Genomic DNA, 16,842 nt, shown 5'->3' with positions numbered 1-16,842 from the left:
GAATTCATTTAAATTGTAATCCCTTGTGCCAGTTGGATCTTCAAGTGCCTGCACCCATAGGTCAGAGAAAGGCAAAGGGGCCATTTTTTTGCTGGGCATTCATTTGAAAAGATTCAAATTTGATCCATGGAAAAATTTTGCCATTTCTGCCAGCAAGAATTCTGAATTTGCCCCAGATGCAAAAAATGGATTTCTCACAATGAAATGAGATTCCTGTTTGTGAAAAAGGTCTTCTGTATTTCTCCTTGCTCTCTCCTCCCCACCTAGTAAAAAGAAAAATTCAAAATGAGCCTATAAGAGATTTCCCAACAAGTTCCTATTATGTATAAGTGTTCCCAGAATTGATGCCTCTGGGAGTTGTCGTCAGCATTGCAATTTCACTTCTAGGGAAACTGTCTAATTCTGTTTTAAGTTACGCCGGTGCAAACCCAGAGTAAGCTCACTGATTTTAGGGATGAAATTCTGGACACAACCAGGTCTGAGAGCAGAACTGTATGTAGGACAGCAGGTTTTTTCCCTAGCAATAATAATCAAGCAAGGAGGAACATAATACATCCCCAACAAGGAAATGGTCACAGGTTGCTTGTTAAACAGCCACACAGTCTAGCTCAGATGGGGCTATCACCCCACAGGTGCATAAATCTTTGTGCTGTGTTAGGATATAGATATTCAAGCCTGTCTGGCCTATACTTTAAGAATTTAGGTGTATTCTTATCACTTAGCTAGTTATAGAGGTATAAAAGAGAGAATCAAAATCATTGTCTATCTGTGGAAGGGCCTTCTCTCACTGTGACAGTCTGAGGCCCTGTTTAGTCATATTGAAATAAGACAATCTGGGGCTGTTAGGAAGGTGATCCGATCGATCACCTCCAGAGAAAGGGAAGAGCCTAAAACACGTAAAAGGAAATTTAGTTTGATAGTTTTGTGTCTGGTAAGAACTCGCTTATCAATAGACACAGCTGGAAAACCCTTATGTCTGTATAGATGTAGTTGTGAAATCCTCACTTCTGTATTGTTTTGTATGTTTATTTGCATGGTCTCTGTCTGGTTCTGTAATTGTTAAGCTCTCTAACATGCTGTTTGAGAGGAAAGAGGGTCTAGTGGTTAGAACACTAGCCTTGGAGATGGAAAACCTGCATTCAGTTCCCTGCTCTGCCACAGACATCCTTGTGATCTTGGGAAAGTCACTAAATCTTTCTGTGCCTCAGTTCCCCATCTGTGCACTGGGGATAAGAGCTTTGCCCTGCCTCACAGGGGTGTGGTGAGGATAAATACGTTACAGACTGTGAAGTGCTTTGAGGTCTACTGATGAACAGGGCTATATAAGACCTAAGCATTTTTATTATTTGTTGCTCTATTTTTTTCTTCTTCACCGCATTGTGTCTGAGTTTCCCCTTCTGTAAAATGGAGATAATAAATCTTAGCCTCCTTATAAAAGTACTTTGCACTTAAATTGGAGGGTTTTTTTTGTCCCTTGATCTTAGTATTATTGTCATCTAAATTGAACTAGAGTGCTGCAGTTTTATTTCTTCATACCAGTTCACTTACCCCTAATAAGAGTTTTCCTCTCTATAGTTTACCTGTATTATTGGCTACGGAGCTTCTATGATTCTGTTCGTGTATGTAATTGCCTTCACATTTCGAAAGCGATGCAACAGCTGTGATTTTTGGTCTTTTATCCTCATAGCGGTAAGCAAATGGCTAGATTATGTACAGCATGCTATAAAGTTTACGAAACTGTATTTCAACTTTTGAGCGTTCAGGTGATGATACAAGTGGAAACACCCTGTGCAGCTCCAGGAAGTAGAAAATGACAGTCATCTTATAACAGAAACAGCTCTGTACCTTTAACTATGATGCATTATTCACATCATTTTCTTCTTTAATATCCTCTCCAATCCTTTCTCTTTTGCTACAGAAGTTTCAAGTGGTTTGTGGTCCCCTACCCAGAATTCCCAACGCGCTCTCGCTCCACATTTTTTGTGGTTGAAAACAGATTTTTTTCCCCTCCAATATTTTGCACAGGGCGAAATCTCATAAGCAAAATCTTTGTTTGTTTGTTTGTGTTTTTTCAAATGGAAATACAAACTATTCAGCGGCGGCTCCAGGCACCAGCGCTCCAAGCGCGTGCCTGGGGCGTCAAGCCGCGAGGGGCGCCCTGCCGGTCCCTGCGAGGGCGGCAGTCAGGCAGCCTTTGGCGGCTTGCCTGCGGGAGGTCCCTGGTCCAGTGGCTTCAGCGGCGGGTACGCCGAAGCCGCGAGACCGGCGGACCTCCTGCAGGCAAGCCGCCGAAGGCCACCTGCCTGCCATGCTTGGGGCGGCACAAAAGCTAGAGCCGCCCCTGAAAGTATTGTTCTTGTAACTTGCCTTTGTCTGGATCTTGTAAACCACAATCTAAATAACAGCAACAAAAATCCGCCCTCCCCCCCCCCGAGGTGGGGGGGAAACTGTACCACTCTGGATCCAAACTTACTATTCCAGAGGCTCAGTGATGCCTCATAAACAAATTTCTTGTCCTGAATAGTGCTGGTTCAAAATTCTCCGCTTAAACTGCTTTTTGATGGAAAGTTGGTGATTTGGTGTGTGAAAAGTGTCTGCCTGACAGAGAAAACTTCTGTTTTTTGTAGCAGAAAGTGACAGAGACATTTTATAACAGAGACAGTTTTATACCTTGAACTAAACCTGAAAATCAAAAACCTTTGGTTAAAACCTGAAATATTTTGATTCTGAAATGCTGCTACAGTGCCTTATACTTCCATTCTCCTCATGGTCCCGGCTCCCTGGTCAGACTTCGGCTTCTATGATGCACCATGGCCGCATGAGCCACCTCCCCTGGACAAGAGGGGAGACCATGGTGTATGAGGGGAGATGTAGTCTGACCAGGGAGCCCAATCTATGGAAGAGAATGGGAGCATGAGGCACCTGAACTACGACTCCCAGGGGGTATTTCAGAATCAGAATATTTCAGTTTATTTGCTGAAAACTTGAAACTTTCCCCAGAGAGGAAGAAAAAATAATTCTGACCAGATCTAGTCTTGAGACATCCTTCTATGTTGGTCGGCAGATTACTGAGTTGTAGCTGAATACATTTCAACTACATTGGTGCCTCTTGCAACCTAAATAAACTTTCCAGAGACACCCTTTTAAGGATTTTGTGTACTGCCAAGGCTAGACATGAGGTGCAAAGGCCCTAGAGAAGATCTTTGGTTTGTACGTCCTGCAGTTCTGAATCTAAAAAGGTTCAAACATTACGTCATTGTCATTTTTCTACAAGGTTGGGAAAAGGATCCCTGAGAGATGTTGTTGTTTACAGATATCTGCATATTCTCTCTGAACTCTCTAAAAGCCTCATGGTAAAAATAAATAATAAAAAATCAACAAGCTAAGATGTTCACGATCACCAAGCTAATTATGCTGCAACTTAATGGAAGGTTCTTTCCAGGTATTTTATCTACCAGAATATGCCAAAGTATGTAGTGCTGCCAACACTCTTGATTTTATTGGAAGTTTCATAATATTTGGTGTGTTTTCTTAAAGTCCCAGCTGCTGGAGTCATGTGATCACGTGAGACTCTGTTTTAATTCAAAATAAAAGTAAATGTGTAACGCTCACTGTTGTGGAGAAAAGGTTGAAGTATGGCGTGCGCACGCGCACACACACACACACACACACATACACCAAGCTCAAAAAAAACAGAAGCAAATAAAAAGAATCCAATTTTTAAAAAGTTCTTGATTATTTTTTAGGACCTGATTGGCAGTACGGCTTCTGACCGATAATAGGTGCTGGGGGTAAAAAACAAGGACACTCTAGAGGGCAATGGAGTGACAGAAATGTTCCTTTCTCCCAAATGCCGACTCTAACTCATTGTCCTGACTCCTTCCCATCAACCTTTCTCATATTTGTGTTTTGTATTCAGTATTCATCATCTAATAAGTAAGTTGTGCGATATTCACCATATAACCCAAAATGTAGTGTCATCCAATTCTTGGCAACAGTGAGCAAAGATTGCTTTTTCTTTATCTAGTATGAGTTACCTTCTTGCTTCTTTTTAGGTAATGCTGGTTATCTTCATTATTAATGCCATCACGTGGATCACTTCCAGCGAGGCAATTATCCATTATTTCTTCTCCATTTTGATTCCTGTGTATCCATTAATAGGTGTTGTGATCAGGTCTCTGAAGGTAAACTATTGTACTATGTCACGAAGAAATTAGATGCGTAACTGGCTATGCTTTTTGGAAAAACAAAACAAACCTCATGGTTTCTCAGTGGGAAGCGGGCAGTAACACCCTGGCAAAGAGCTTTGTGGTTTCTCTAAGGCAGAGGTTCTCAAACTGGGATCCGCGAGCTCCATTCAGGTGATCCGCGGATAGTTCCTTCTAAGGTGCATACCTGGGCAGCCGCTCGTGAGAGAATGAAGGGCCACCCACCTAATTAGTGAAGCTGCACAGGTGTGGCTCCGCTAACTAGGTGCCTGGACCCTGGAGAAGACGCACATGTAAGGTGAAGTGGTGGCCTTGGGGGGAATAGAGGGTAGGTGGGGAGGGAGTAGTGGGGTGAGAAGAGGGAGTGGGGGGATTTGCAATGTGTAGGGCTGCAGCGGCCAGAGAAAGAGGTGACTTTCCCCAGCTCCAGGGCTGCGGCTGCCAGGGAGATACTCCCCTCCTTCCCAGCCCCAGCTCTGTGGCTGCTGTGGTGGGGGAGATACTCCCCTCCTTCCCAGCCCCAGCTCTGTGGCTGCTGTGGTGGGGGAGATACTCCCTTCCTTCCCAGCCCCAGCGCAGAGGCTGCCACAGTGGAGGAGAGAGGGCACATCCATTGCATTAGAAAGGTAAGACTACTGATATTAAAATACGAGTTGTGTGCTTTTATTTGTAGAACAAAAAAGCGTTAATTATTATTAAGGGTTTTTTTGATATAGCGCTTTTATCCAAAGTGCTTTACAATAGTTCGCTAACGGTACAAACAACATTTGGAAAGATCACTAAGTGGTCCCACCGACACCCTCAGCAATTTTCAAGTGGTCCACAAAAAAATAAGTTTGAGAACCACTGCTCTTAGGGGTTGGATTTTGAAAAGTGTCCTGTGCAATCCCCATGATAAGGCTCTCCTCTTCTTCCTGCTTCTCCCCATAGGTGCTAGGGAGATAAAATTCTTGCATCTGACAGAGCTATTAGTCCTGGAAAGAAGAGTCTGATGATACTTGTATTTGGGGGTGTAACTATTTCCCGAATAGTATTCGGACACCCAGATTCCAACATCTATATTTGCCCTTCCCTACTGTGAGGATTTTGAGTGAAATGACAGAAATGTTCACATAGTTCTGAAATATTTACTGACGTGTGTTTTCATTCTTTTAAAACTAGATAGTATTATATTAAAGTTTTACAGGATTTCTACTGAATGTATTTTTTCTATCCACAGATTTTTATAGGTGAGGATTTCAGTTCTATTGGCAATCAGAGAGACATATTCATATCTGTCGTTGCAGTAAGAAACAATTTGAATCTTGCATTATTATTTTGCAGAGGACACACATTCTAATGTGGTGACTATATATTGCATTTGTATAATTCCCCGCAGCTAGCAAAACGTACATAATGTGACAGATGTTTCATGGTCATATCTGTTGGACTGAGATGGAGAGTTTTCCAATGTAGCCTAATGCTCATTGGCAGGAGAAGTTAGTCCATAAACCCAGGACCTCGTCTGTCACCTTATTAGAGAAGGCTGGATTGATTGAGGCTTTTTACCTATGATAAAGTGGGACAAGAATATCAGACTCATTCCAGACAGAGTAGAACTTAGACTGGATTTGAGGAGGCAGTTGAGAGACTGCTGGCTAGCACCCAATTACTCAGAAATAATAGTACTGCTCGCCTGAAACAGGCTAGGGAAAATAAAGTAAGCCCCAAATCATGCAGTGAGCTCAGCCTTACCTTTCCCAATTGTGCTTATGCATTAAAATGTGATTTCTCGACTAGTGTAATCTGTTGTCATTTTATGCATTAGTATTAGTTAATACAAATATGAACTTCTTACACAATTTTACATGCTGTATGCTCCAACAGAGTTGATAAAATTCAACCCAAGTCTGAAGACTAAGTCTCAATGGACTAGATTCTTATTACCATTTACTACATTTCCCCCCATATATTTTGCTCCATTATTACCACCAGTTGTGCTCCAGTGGTGGTAGCAATGGTGAGAAAGCTAGTGGAGACAAGGTACCAGTGATTACTAACATTTTACCCCCATGTTGTCTAGGCCTGCTCTGAGTTGAGTTCAATGGTATGGCGGCTAAAACACTGGCAACTGACCTATGCCAGTTCCACCACCATTACTACCAGTAATGGGAAGCATTGGGGGTGGGGAACCTAGGAAAGCACAGCTAAATAACAGGAAGATCATACTTCAATATGGACTATTAAAGCTGAAACATTTTCATTTAATTGTTCTTTAGATCATATCAGAGGTAGCCTTAAAGTTGGGGCGCTGCCAGCCCCAGGGCAAGAGGGTTTTATTTTGGCATTTATGCATGAAATACATTAAGATTTGGGAGATGCTCAGATTCTGTGCAAGTGAGGCCAGAGAAGTACCTGTGATGGATCCCTAAGAGGAATAAAGAGGTGAAGCAGATCAGGGTGCCAGAGTGAGCAATATGGAATAAATACCCACCTAGATTAGATAACAGGCAGACACAGGGAGAACTGAATTAAACTCGTCTTTCGTCTCTCACATTAGAATCCTAATAAAGTGAACCTAACATTAACCTAAAGTTAAATTAACATTAAATAACCAGTTAGCAGCTCAGGAGGTAACTAGTACATGAGGAGAAGCCAATCCCTCTTTTAAGGCACTTTACCTAAACTGTAATTAAAATGTATCAGATACAATGTTGCTATTTTCATTCATACAACATTGACTATTTCTTCTTTTTTTTTCAGCCTTACCTCCACTGTGTAGTTTTCATTTTTCTTCTTCGATGGCTGGAGGTGAAATACGGAAGAGCGGTTATGAGAGAGGATCCGATTTTTAGGTTTGTGTCCACACGTGCCCTTGCATGTGCACATGTGTGCCCCCACACTCGGACTTTTCTTGACAATACATTTTTCCACAGAAAAAGTTGATATTTTCAATTTTTCGCAAAACATTTTGATATTTTTAAAAATCCATGCATAGTTTCCATAGGGTTCCATGTGATACATTCCCCCCTCCCAAGTATTCTTGCTAGAGAAAAAAAGGAAATTACATACAACACTCAATGTTGTTATTAATTTGTATTGTCGTGCCTACAAGTCAGAGTAATGGACCATGACCCCATTGTACTAGGCACAATACAAACACAAAACAAAAAGATAGTCCCTGCCCCAAAGAGAAGTGGGGGTAAGTTTGCAAAGCCACACGTTCAAAGGTTAGGAAAATCCAGTGAATAGATTGCGGGTGTACTTTGATACTGTCTTTATCTACAGGATCACGTACTATTTGTTCTTAACAAACCCTGCCTCATTCAGGGCACAGAATGGACAGTGAATAAGGCAAAGGACTGTAAGAAGAGAGAGGTTGTTCTCTTATATTTCAGCCATTGGTCTGGGACACATGAGTGCTGGGTTTTATTCCTGGCTTCTCCACAGACATACTATATGATTGATGTTGGGCAAGGCTATCATAATCCATATGCAACAAGAGGGCTGAATTAAGTTCGTATGGGCAGCCTTAATTCTGGTATTTCTTAACTTTTTGTGTGCTTGACTTTTTAAATAGCAAATAATAAAAAGCAGAAGTGTTGAACCAAACAGCCATTCGGTCTTGCTGTACTCATAATACATCAGTTGTGAACTAGGACAAAGGATATATTGCTGAGTTTGACTCCTTTGATTGGTAGAATTTCCCCGAGGAAAGAGATCAACCATCAAAATCCTGAAGAACCAGAAGAAGAAGATGAAGATGTGCAAGCTGAAAGGGCAAAGGTTAGGGAAGCAATAGCTTCTGAAAATCAGGAAGAGGTAAAATTTCAAGTTGTCCTTTTCTGTCTGTCTCTTTACTCTTCCTATTGGTAAATTACCCCCTGGAGAACAAATAATAAACATCAATATGGAAATCCAATGTTTCTCCCCTTCTATTTTTCTACTTTCCAACTGGAATTAACAGGTATCATCAGACCTGAGAATACAACTTTTAAATAGAATGTAATTCTCTTTTGTTCTCAGGCAATCTAAAATGAATGATCTTTGAAATAAGGATTGTGACCTCTTCTCTTTCAACGTCAAGCACTTTTTTTTGGAGTTGAGCTAATAATTAATAATAATACATAATAGCTAAGCGGTATGGGCAGGAAAGATGGCCCATGGAAAGGGCATTAGCCTGGGACACAGAAACCAGTTCAGTTTCCTGTTGTGACACAGACTGACCTTAACCAAGTCACTTAGTCTCTCTGGGCCACAGCTCCATAACCGTAAAATGGAGATAATACTTTCCTAAAAAACAGTAAAGAGGTGTTGTGTGTAGAGTATGAGGCACATGGATACTATGGTAACGGGAGCCATATAGTTACCTAAAATAGTAAAAAGCTATATGGGATTAACATGACTGTCTAGTAGATTTCACCACTGTTGAACTTTTATCTCACCTCTTAGCAATGAAAATTCAACACATTTCAGCAGCAACAAAATATTCAAAGAAAATGTTCTGAATAAAACCTGTATACAGCAACCACACGCAACAGGGAGAACAACTGGACTGTCTTTTATAGTGGGAGGGATTGGTTCTTTATAAATTCTTTCTCATTTCCCTCCTTCCCCAGAAACCAATTATCATTGTCAACGATCTGCGCAAGGAATATAAAGACAAGAAAGCCAGCTCGGTTTTTAAGAAAAGGAAGAAAGCGGCCACTAAAAATGTCTCTTTTTGTGTTAAAAAAGGTTAGAACCCAGGAGTATTTTACTATAGTTATTTTGATGATTGTCTGATTTGAAGGTTACATGTGTAGACCACTCACTCACTGGAACGTCTCAGTTCTAGACAGCCCTCATGGAATTTTTAATGAATGTTATTTGATCACAGGTATAAGCAAAAGGTTTCTCTTTTGTTTGTTTGTTTGTTTTTTCATGGTGAATATGCCTGATGTTCTGTTAGGAAGGGCGAGTCTTACTAAAAATTGATGTATATTCATTCTAGGAGAGGTATTCGGACTACTAGGACCCAATGGAGCTGGTAAAAGCACAACTATCAATATGATTACTGGAGAGACAACACTGACTGCTGGGCAGGTAGGTGAAGTTAGACTTTAAAACCCACTGCTAATTCTAAACAATACATTAAGGGAAACAAAGGGTACTACCACAACTGCAGCGGGGTAGGGGGTGACTTGCAGTTCGTGTAAACATACCCGCACTAGCTGTACTCTAGCTAGCTTGTGAAAAATAGCAGTGAGAACAACATGTTGCATACTTCAGCACAGGCTGCCCAAACAAGTATGTACCTGGGGGAGGAAAGCGGGTGTCCATCGGGGTTGTGCAGTGTACACTGAAGTCCACTTCTATTTCTAGCCTGAGTACAGTTAGTGGGGGTGCATTTCCACAAGCTGCAGGTCACACCCAGGCTGTGATGTAGCTGTGCCCAAAAGGATGTTTGGAATCCAGCCCATAGCCTAGCACGTCATGCTCTGAAAATTGTTCATGAAAATGATCAGCAGTCGTTGTGATTGACATAAGAACATGTCACTTGCAATAAGCGAACAAAACAACATGAACACTATGTAGCCCAACCAACGCCAGGACACTTGAAATGAAAGCAGGCACTCCATCCATACCCCCTATTATATTTGCCTCAAAATAAATTAAAAGTAAATAATTTCAGGAATGAATCTTGAACTTTCGCTAATGCCGGAAATGGTCTTTAGTCTTTTTATTGGCATTTCTCGTGGGCCATTCGTATTACAGTACCTAGAGCAAACATCTACAGCTATAGACCCTACTATGCAAGGGCCAGCTCTACAACCTGTACTCAATGAAACTACTCAGATAAGCAAAGGTTGCAGATCAGTAATTCTCCCTTGTCAGCTCTCTGAAATGGTCCATCTGGATTATCACTACAAGTTTCTTTTCTCCTGCTGATAATAGCTCATCTTAATTAATTAGCCTCTTAGAATTTGTATGGCTACTTCCACCTTTTCATGTTCAGTATGCATATATATCTCCTTACTATACGTTCCATTCTATGCATCTGAAGAAGTGGGCTGTAGCCCACAAAAGCTTATCCTCAAATAGTCTCTAAGGTGCCACAAGTCCTCCTGTTCTTTTTGCGGATACAGACTAACACGGCTGCTACTCTGAAACCTGTCATAACCGTCCTGTAATTTTAACCCTACACATTTATTGATCACAAGATTACACACGTGCAGAATAACAGATTTTGTTCAGGTGCTGACAAAGGGGAAAAGTGCCACTGCCTCTCAACTGCAAGAGAACCCAACTGGCTTTCTAGGCCACTGCCCTCAGGAGAACCCTCTCTGGCCAAACCTTACTGTGCAACAACATCTGGAGGTTTATGCAGCTGTGAAAGGGCTGAGGAAAGAAGACGCTGTTGTTACTATCAAACGGTATGTAGTAAAACAAATAAAGTTTTCAGTTCGTGTTTCATATCTCAGAACTATAAAGCAGAGAGAAAGTAGAATTTTGCTGAAAGTAGAATTTCACTTCACAGTCAAACTGCCCAAATGTCTTCCTCTGGTGATTTAGCCAAGAAACTAAGCCATCCAGATTTTCTCATTTAGAATGAGTTAGAATTAAAATTAGTGTGTGTTAAATGCTGGATGTATCTGTGTCTAAACTTTAGATGGAAATGTCTGGTGCTAAAATGTGAAATTAGGGGGATAATCAATGATGTACTGTCCACTCTAGGCAAGATGGAGAGGGTTTATAATTGTTATTAATACTACTAATAATATAATTCTTATGATTAAGAGAGAGATTCTATCCTATTAGGAACAGCTTGTTTAAAAAACTTCTCTTGTTTAGTTTCTGATGATTTTGTTGCTTAAAATAAAAAATTAGCAGACTTTCTAGAAAAATTTTGGACAGGGTAGCATGCTGAAACAGAAGGATTCTTGAGATTATGAAAAGACTTCAGAATGTGAGTTTTGGAAAGATTTGCACTCTTCGATGGGTCAGCTTCATTGCGTGAAAATACACAGTCAAATAAGTTTATGGGCATCTCAGAAAACTCAAATACAGGGACTGCAGCATCCATTTTTTTCAGCACCATAGTATAGATCCACAAGAATTTTCCTGTGGAAGGGGGAAGTAAGCATTGTCTGGGGTTACACATGCCTTTTGCTTAGGAGAAGAGAATAAATGCAAAAAAACACCAAGTCATTTTGCAGAAAGAAAGCAACGCACTTCCAAAACAATTCATCTTCAGTTGGTACCATCAGGAAAAGAACTAAGAAGAATGCTAAAACCGAGTGGCCAAAGCTTCACCAGAAGTGATGGAAAAAAGGGAAATGGACACCTCCTTTACCAGTGGGGGCAGAGCATTGTCACTCAGAGGAGCGTCAGGGAAGGGCAAACCTCGGGGGGTTCTGCTGAAAAGCCCAAATAAAAGGGTATTGCTGGTTGCAGAGGGGACATCAAGGAGATGTGTGTCCCAAGCAAATTCCATCAGGAGTCCCTACTGAGAAATGAAAACTAACCTCTCCTCTCAGAACCCCTGTACTCTCTGTGGAAGAGACTTCCTCCCAGGGCCCAGCCGCTCCCACAAATGGGGAGGAACCGAGCCCACTCTTTCCATTGTGCTGTCAGTCTCAGGTAAAAGTCTTGAGTTGGGGAAAAACCAAATGTTCATTTTACTTCCTTTCTTTCTCCTTCCTCACAGGATAGCAAAGGCTCTGGAACTTCAGGATCATGTCAAGAAAGTGACTAGAAAATTATCTGCTGGGGTAACTAGAAAGGTGAGCGTTTGCGTTTTTCTTGGCGCAAACCCTGGGACGAATTTTGCTCCTTGTTCCCCAGTGTTGTATCTGGAATAACTCCACTAAGCTAATGGAGTCCTTTCACATTTGCATTGATATAAATGAGAGCAGAATCCAACCCTTCATGTTCTAAAATGAATTTTTGTTTCAAATATACAGGAGTAAAATCTCCGTTTGGGTGTAAACATATTGAAGTTATGGCTGGTAAATTATCTCCAGAAAATAGCTGACATATTTCTGAAATGTCCATAGTGTGAATGAAAAATGTCATTGGTAAATAGAGGGTCTAGTTCTGTTTCCAGTTACATGGATGAGATTCTCGTTGCTTCCCCTGAGACGGTGGGGCCCCAGCATGCATTGTGTGCTGTCTCACTTCAAAGGGAGTTACGTCCATGTCACATAGTACAGAATATTGCACAGTATGTTTCTCAGATTGTTCAGCTCCTTTAAATCACAAGCATATATGTGTGTGGAGGGAGGAAATGAAGTCTAAGCACTGAGCTTTCGAAGGTTGACATATTTTTGGTTTGCTCTGAATTAGAGGATTTCAGAGTCCCGCATAGAAATGAATTTTATGCATCATTTTTTAAAGAAAATGAGTTACTTGCTCTCACTTACACCTGGGCACCACCACTGGCTTGAGTGAAGTAGGCCAGGAAGACAGAACTTAGCTCCCAATGTCTATTCTTCATTTTAGGTGTGTTTTGCACTGAGCATGCTGGGAAATCCGACAGTTCTGCTTCTGGACGAACCATCAACTGGAATGGACCCTAAAGGGCAAAGTCGCATGTGGTGAGTAATGCCCTGAACCAATTATTAGGCCTGTTTTTAACATCAGAACTAAATCAAAACAGCGTAATAAAAATTCGAGGGCCAAGACTTTCGAGATGGGAGTTAGGCTTCTAAATCCACAATTAAGCACCTAAAAAGAGGCCTGATTTTGAGCATGCCTACACTGGCACTAGAAGGTATGAATTCCAGCTGAAATAGACATACCCACATTAGCTGATTGAGCTAGTGTGCTAAAAATAGAAATGTAGCCGTGGCGGCTTAAGCAGCAGCATGGGCTAACTGCCTGAGTACATGCCTAGGATCTCAGATAGGATCAAACTCCGGGCAACTATCCCATCCCTGCCATTTTCACTATGTTGCAGCTACACTCCTATTTTTAACACACTAACTTGATCAGAGCTGGCGTGTGTACGATGACGTGAGCTGGAAGTTGCACCCCCTGCTGCAGTATAGACTTTCAAGTCAGTAGGAGCTGCCGGGTGCTAAGCACTTTTGGAAATCAGGCCCCTTATTAAGGTACATAAATATGGATTTAGGAACTTAACTTTAGGCACAGGAAAATCTTGGTGTAACCCATTGTTCAAGGTGTTGTGCCCCTCTATGCCAGGTTCATAGATGATATGATTCTGTTACAGTTCTCAGCTAGAGCACCTGATATTTTAGTTCAAGCTGTAGTGAGCTCAGGATTTTAGCTCTGGAGATTCCCCAGTTGTATCCCTGGTGTCAACCAACATGTCAGTCATCACACTGGCTTAGAAATTTAATCTCCTAATGGCCAAGATCCTTCTAGTGCAAGAAGCATTGGGCGGCCAAGCAGATTAGTACCCTTGATGAGTCGCATTCCTTCACAGTTGCATGGGAAGCTGGGTAGGCAGATCTACACTGTGCCTTCTCTCCCGCCATCTGCGTTAGCAGTGCAGGGACAGCTGCAACTTAGACTCTAGAACTGATGGTATTATGATTTGTTTTCTCATTGAGAATTCTGGCGGGAGCTCACATCCCAACCATTCGCAATCTGAACAAAAATCAGTTGAGGCTCAGTTTCAGTTCAGGGGATGGAGCGAAATGTAGGCTGGGATTTATTTTTCTCTGAGCTGGTTCATCCCATCCCTTCTGAGCACTGTTGTCTACTTGACAACTGTCTCCTCTGAAACGACACTATCCTAATTCTCACTGGCCAAAGTGAAACACATTTCAGCTAAAGCAGGTACAAAAAAGAAGAACTTAACAGCCCCTCCCCACTAAATCAGCACTGTAGCAAATCTTATTTCAGAGCAGTCCCTCAGTGGAGTTTGGTCAAATGGGAAGTTCAAAGTACAAAGTAGACATCAATGTAAGGTTGTTATGAGGTTTTCAATACATTTCCTTTGTCATTCTGAGGGGGAAATACAATAGAAAAACTTGTTTGGCTCTTCCTCTGAAGTAATTTTTGTCTTTCTTTTCAGGAAAGCAATTCGGGCTGCACTGAAAAACAAAGAGCAAGGAGCCATCCTAACAACCCATTACATGGAGGAGGCTGAGGCAGTGTGTGATCGAGTGGCCATCATGGTGTGTGGAAAGCTCCGGTAGGCTGTAACATAGATCAGTTCAATAGCAAGATGGACACTTTAGAAGTTCTCAGGGAACAGGTAGATGTTATGGAGCCAACCTCATTCATTACACCCACCAGGATGTAAATTCTCACAGAGTATTTCCTGGAGGCGCCCACTTACCCCGCCCCCCAACATGCTATAAAAACAACAGGGGGGTAGAGAATATTTACCGGAGCTCTGCTTTGGACAACTCCGGCTGAATTTAATCCCTGACATCCACTAAGAGGAGAGGGTCATGGAAGCAAGTCTCTTCGTCCATTACTAAGTATTTCCCACTGTGTTGCTTTCTTTGTCTCCAGGTGCATTGGTGCTGTTCAGTACCTGAAAAGCAAGTTTGGCAAAGGTTACTTACTGGAAATTAAAGTGAAGGACCCAGCACAGGTTGATAGCCTCCATATGGAGATTCTGAGGATCTTCCCACATGCAGATCGTCAGGAAAGGTAACTACAAAATACATCAGGGTCCTGAACCCCTGAAGAGTTACTTAGTATATCATTCCCACTACTGCAGTTTGGCAGCAAACGTCACAGCCTGAACAAAGATCTCTAGTTGGGAGAGATTAACGGGTTACAGTCCCTAGCTGGCAAGCTGATTAGAGACTGTCATTGTGTCTGGGCCATGCAATAAGATATGGAAGCTTCTTGTACTTTCTCCTTCCCTTCTGGCCACCACACATGAGCCAGACACAGTTTGACTCAAAGTGGTGTCTACGAGCTAGACACAGGACAATGGATGCAATTTCTTTTCTCCCTCAGGGTTTCCTCTTTGCTGGTTTACAAGATACCAATGCAAGAAGCACTGCCTCTGTCCCAGACTTTCTCCAAACTAGAGGCAGGTAAGAGAGAAACTATCAGCAAAAGGTTAGGCTCACTCGAAAAGGACTTGTAAAGTCGAAACATATTTTTTTAACTGTATCTTCATTTCTCCACAGCCAAACGAACCTTCGGCCTCGAGGAGTACAGCTTTTCTTTGAACACTTTGGAACAGGCATGGGATTTCAAAGTTATACACAGGACTCCAGGCCTATTGTAAAGGAATATGCAGGGGCAGTTTGCATGTGCTGCGAAGCTTCCGAGGGAATAAAGAAGGCAGCACAGCACAATGATCAAACTTTGGAAGGGAAAAAAAAAGGACGTTTATTGGAGAAAGATCCCTTTTCAAGCTTCTAAAGGGAATAATTATAGCAGTGAGGGTCAGATGGTGGCCCAGCTTGCAGAACCATGAGGGGAGTAAAAGGGCAGATGTTGTGTTCCTGTTCCCCTGCACTGGTATCCACATCATGGGTAGCTGCATAATGGGCAAAGCAGCCTCCGCTCCCGCTAAGGACTGGGCAGCACAACTATGTTGGTGCACTAAGGGACAGCAGATATAAGGCTGGTGCAGGGGTACCTCAACCTCCTGGAGCAGGGAGAAACAGGCAGACAGATCATGACTGAGCCACAGTCTGCTTCGCGAGCTGCTCAATGCACAGGGCATGAGGCAAAGCCATAACTCACTCCCGTGTGAGTGAATTAAAAGGGCAAACACCCCGCTGTGAAACCTTGCCTTGCAGTGTCTGTAGGGCATCCTGGTGTGAACAGCCCCCATAAAGAGCCATCATTACATTCCAACTTCAAAGACTTTGGCTGGAAATCTGTTTACAGAAACATACACAGAAGTGAATCAAAATAAATATACAGTCTTAGAGAGGACGATGGTCTTTTCCAAGTGTTGCTCCTGACCTTTGGTGAGCTGGTGAACAGGAAATTAGAGAGCACTTGCTGCTGCTCTGAAGAGAGCTGTATCAGCAGAAAACCTGTTCTCTGCAACGGCAGCTCCAGGCACCAGCGCCCCAAGCAAGTGCCTGGGGCGGCAAGCCACGGGGGGCGCCCTGCTGGTTCCTGTGAGGGCGGCAGGCAGGCCGCCTTCGGTGGGAGGTCTGCCAGTCCCGCGGATTCAGCGGCAATTCGGTGGCAGGTACACCAAAGCCACAAGACTAGCGGACCTCCCGCAGGCATGCCGCCGAATCCGCGGGACCGGGGACCTCCCGCAGGCATGCCGCTGAATCCGCGGGACCGGGGACCTCCCGCAGATACGCCGCCAAAGGCAGCCTGCCTGCCGTGCTTGGGGCGGCAAAAAAGCTAGAGCCGCCCCTGGTTCTCTGTGGTGTTCATCTTTGGGGCAATTGCAAACTCATGTGTTGCCTTCATAAAAATAGTAACAAATGTTTAATGTATTTGTTATCAGTGTCAGCAAATAACCAGACTTTTGTTGTCATCCATTTCAGGTGTTCTTAGAACTCTCCCGTGAGCAAGAAATGGATAATTTTGATATGGCTTTGGAAGGAACTTTCGAGTGGGAAAGACTTCAGCAGGAAGACTTTTAAAATGTTCCATTATATTTTAATCAGTATTAATGTGTATGATTTAATAATGCACATATTTACTATCATTGCCACACACTTATCAGCACAATAAAAATTCAGGCCTGGAGCTTTGCAGCTTC

At 42.5% G+C, this 16,842-nt stretch overlaps 1 protein-coding gene across 2 annotated transcripts in view; it reads left to right on the top strand.

The window, feature by feature from the left end:
- LOC101950163 (ABC-type organic anion transporter ABCA8) overlaps positions 1-16,842 on the top strand; it is a 61,139-nt gene extending 44,297 nt beyond the window's left edge. Inside the window, exons 25-39 of one of the 2 annotated variants that reach the window (XM_065563686.1) lie at positions 1,576-1,689; positions 4,056-4,109; positions 5,428-5,493; positions 6,951-7,042; positions 7,889-8,009; positions 8,807-8,924; positions 9,181-9,272; positions 10,425-10,603; positions 11,878-11,953; positions 12,672-12,766; positions 14,212-14,331; positions 14,658-14,798; positions 15,114-15,193; positions 15,290-15,345; positions 16,625-16,842. In XM_065563686.1, coding sequence (XP_065419758.1) covers positions 1,576-1,689; positions 4,056-4,109; positions 5,428-5,493; positions 6,951-7,042; positions 7,889-8,009; positions 8,807-8,924; positions 9,181-9,272; positions 10,425-10,603; positions 11,878-11,953; positions 12,672-12,766; positions 14,212-14,331; positions 14,658-14,798; positions 15,114-15,193; positions 15,290-15,345; positions 16,625-16,723 — 1,503 coding nt within the window. In that variant the 3' untranslated portion in view covers positions 16,724-16,842. Of the gene's footprint in view, positions 1-1,575; positions 1,690-4,055; positions 4,185-5,427; positions 5,494-6,950; positions 7,043-7,888; positions 8,010-8,806; positions 8,925-9,180; positions 9,273-10,424; positions 10,604-11,877; positions 11,954-12,671; positions 12,767-14,211; positions 14,332-14,657; positions 14,799-15,113; positions 15,194-15,289; positions 15,346-16,624 lie in introns of both variants that reach the window. The other variant, XM_008167729.4, reaches the window with a different exon arrangement.

The sequence above is a fragment of the Chrysemys picta genome, chromosome 12 (genome assembly GCF_011386835.1).
Source record: "Chrysemys picta bellii isolate R12L10 chromosome 12, ASM1138683v2, whole genome shotgun sequence".
NCBI classification, from domain to species: Eukaryota; Metazoa; Chordata; order Testudines; family Emydidae; genus Chrysemys; species Chrysemys picta.
The sequence above is the reverse complement of the archived record's forward strand: the minus strand, read 5'-3'. Positions and strand labels throughout refer to the sequence as shown.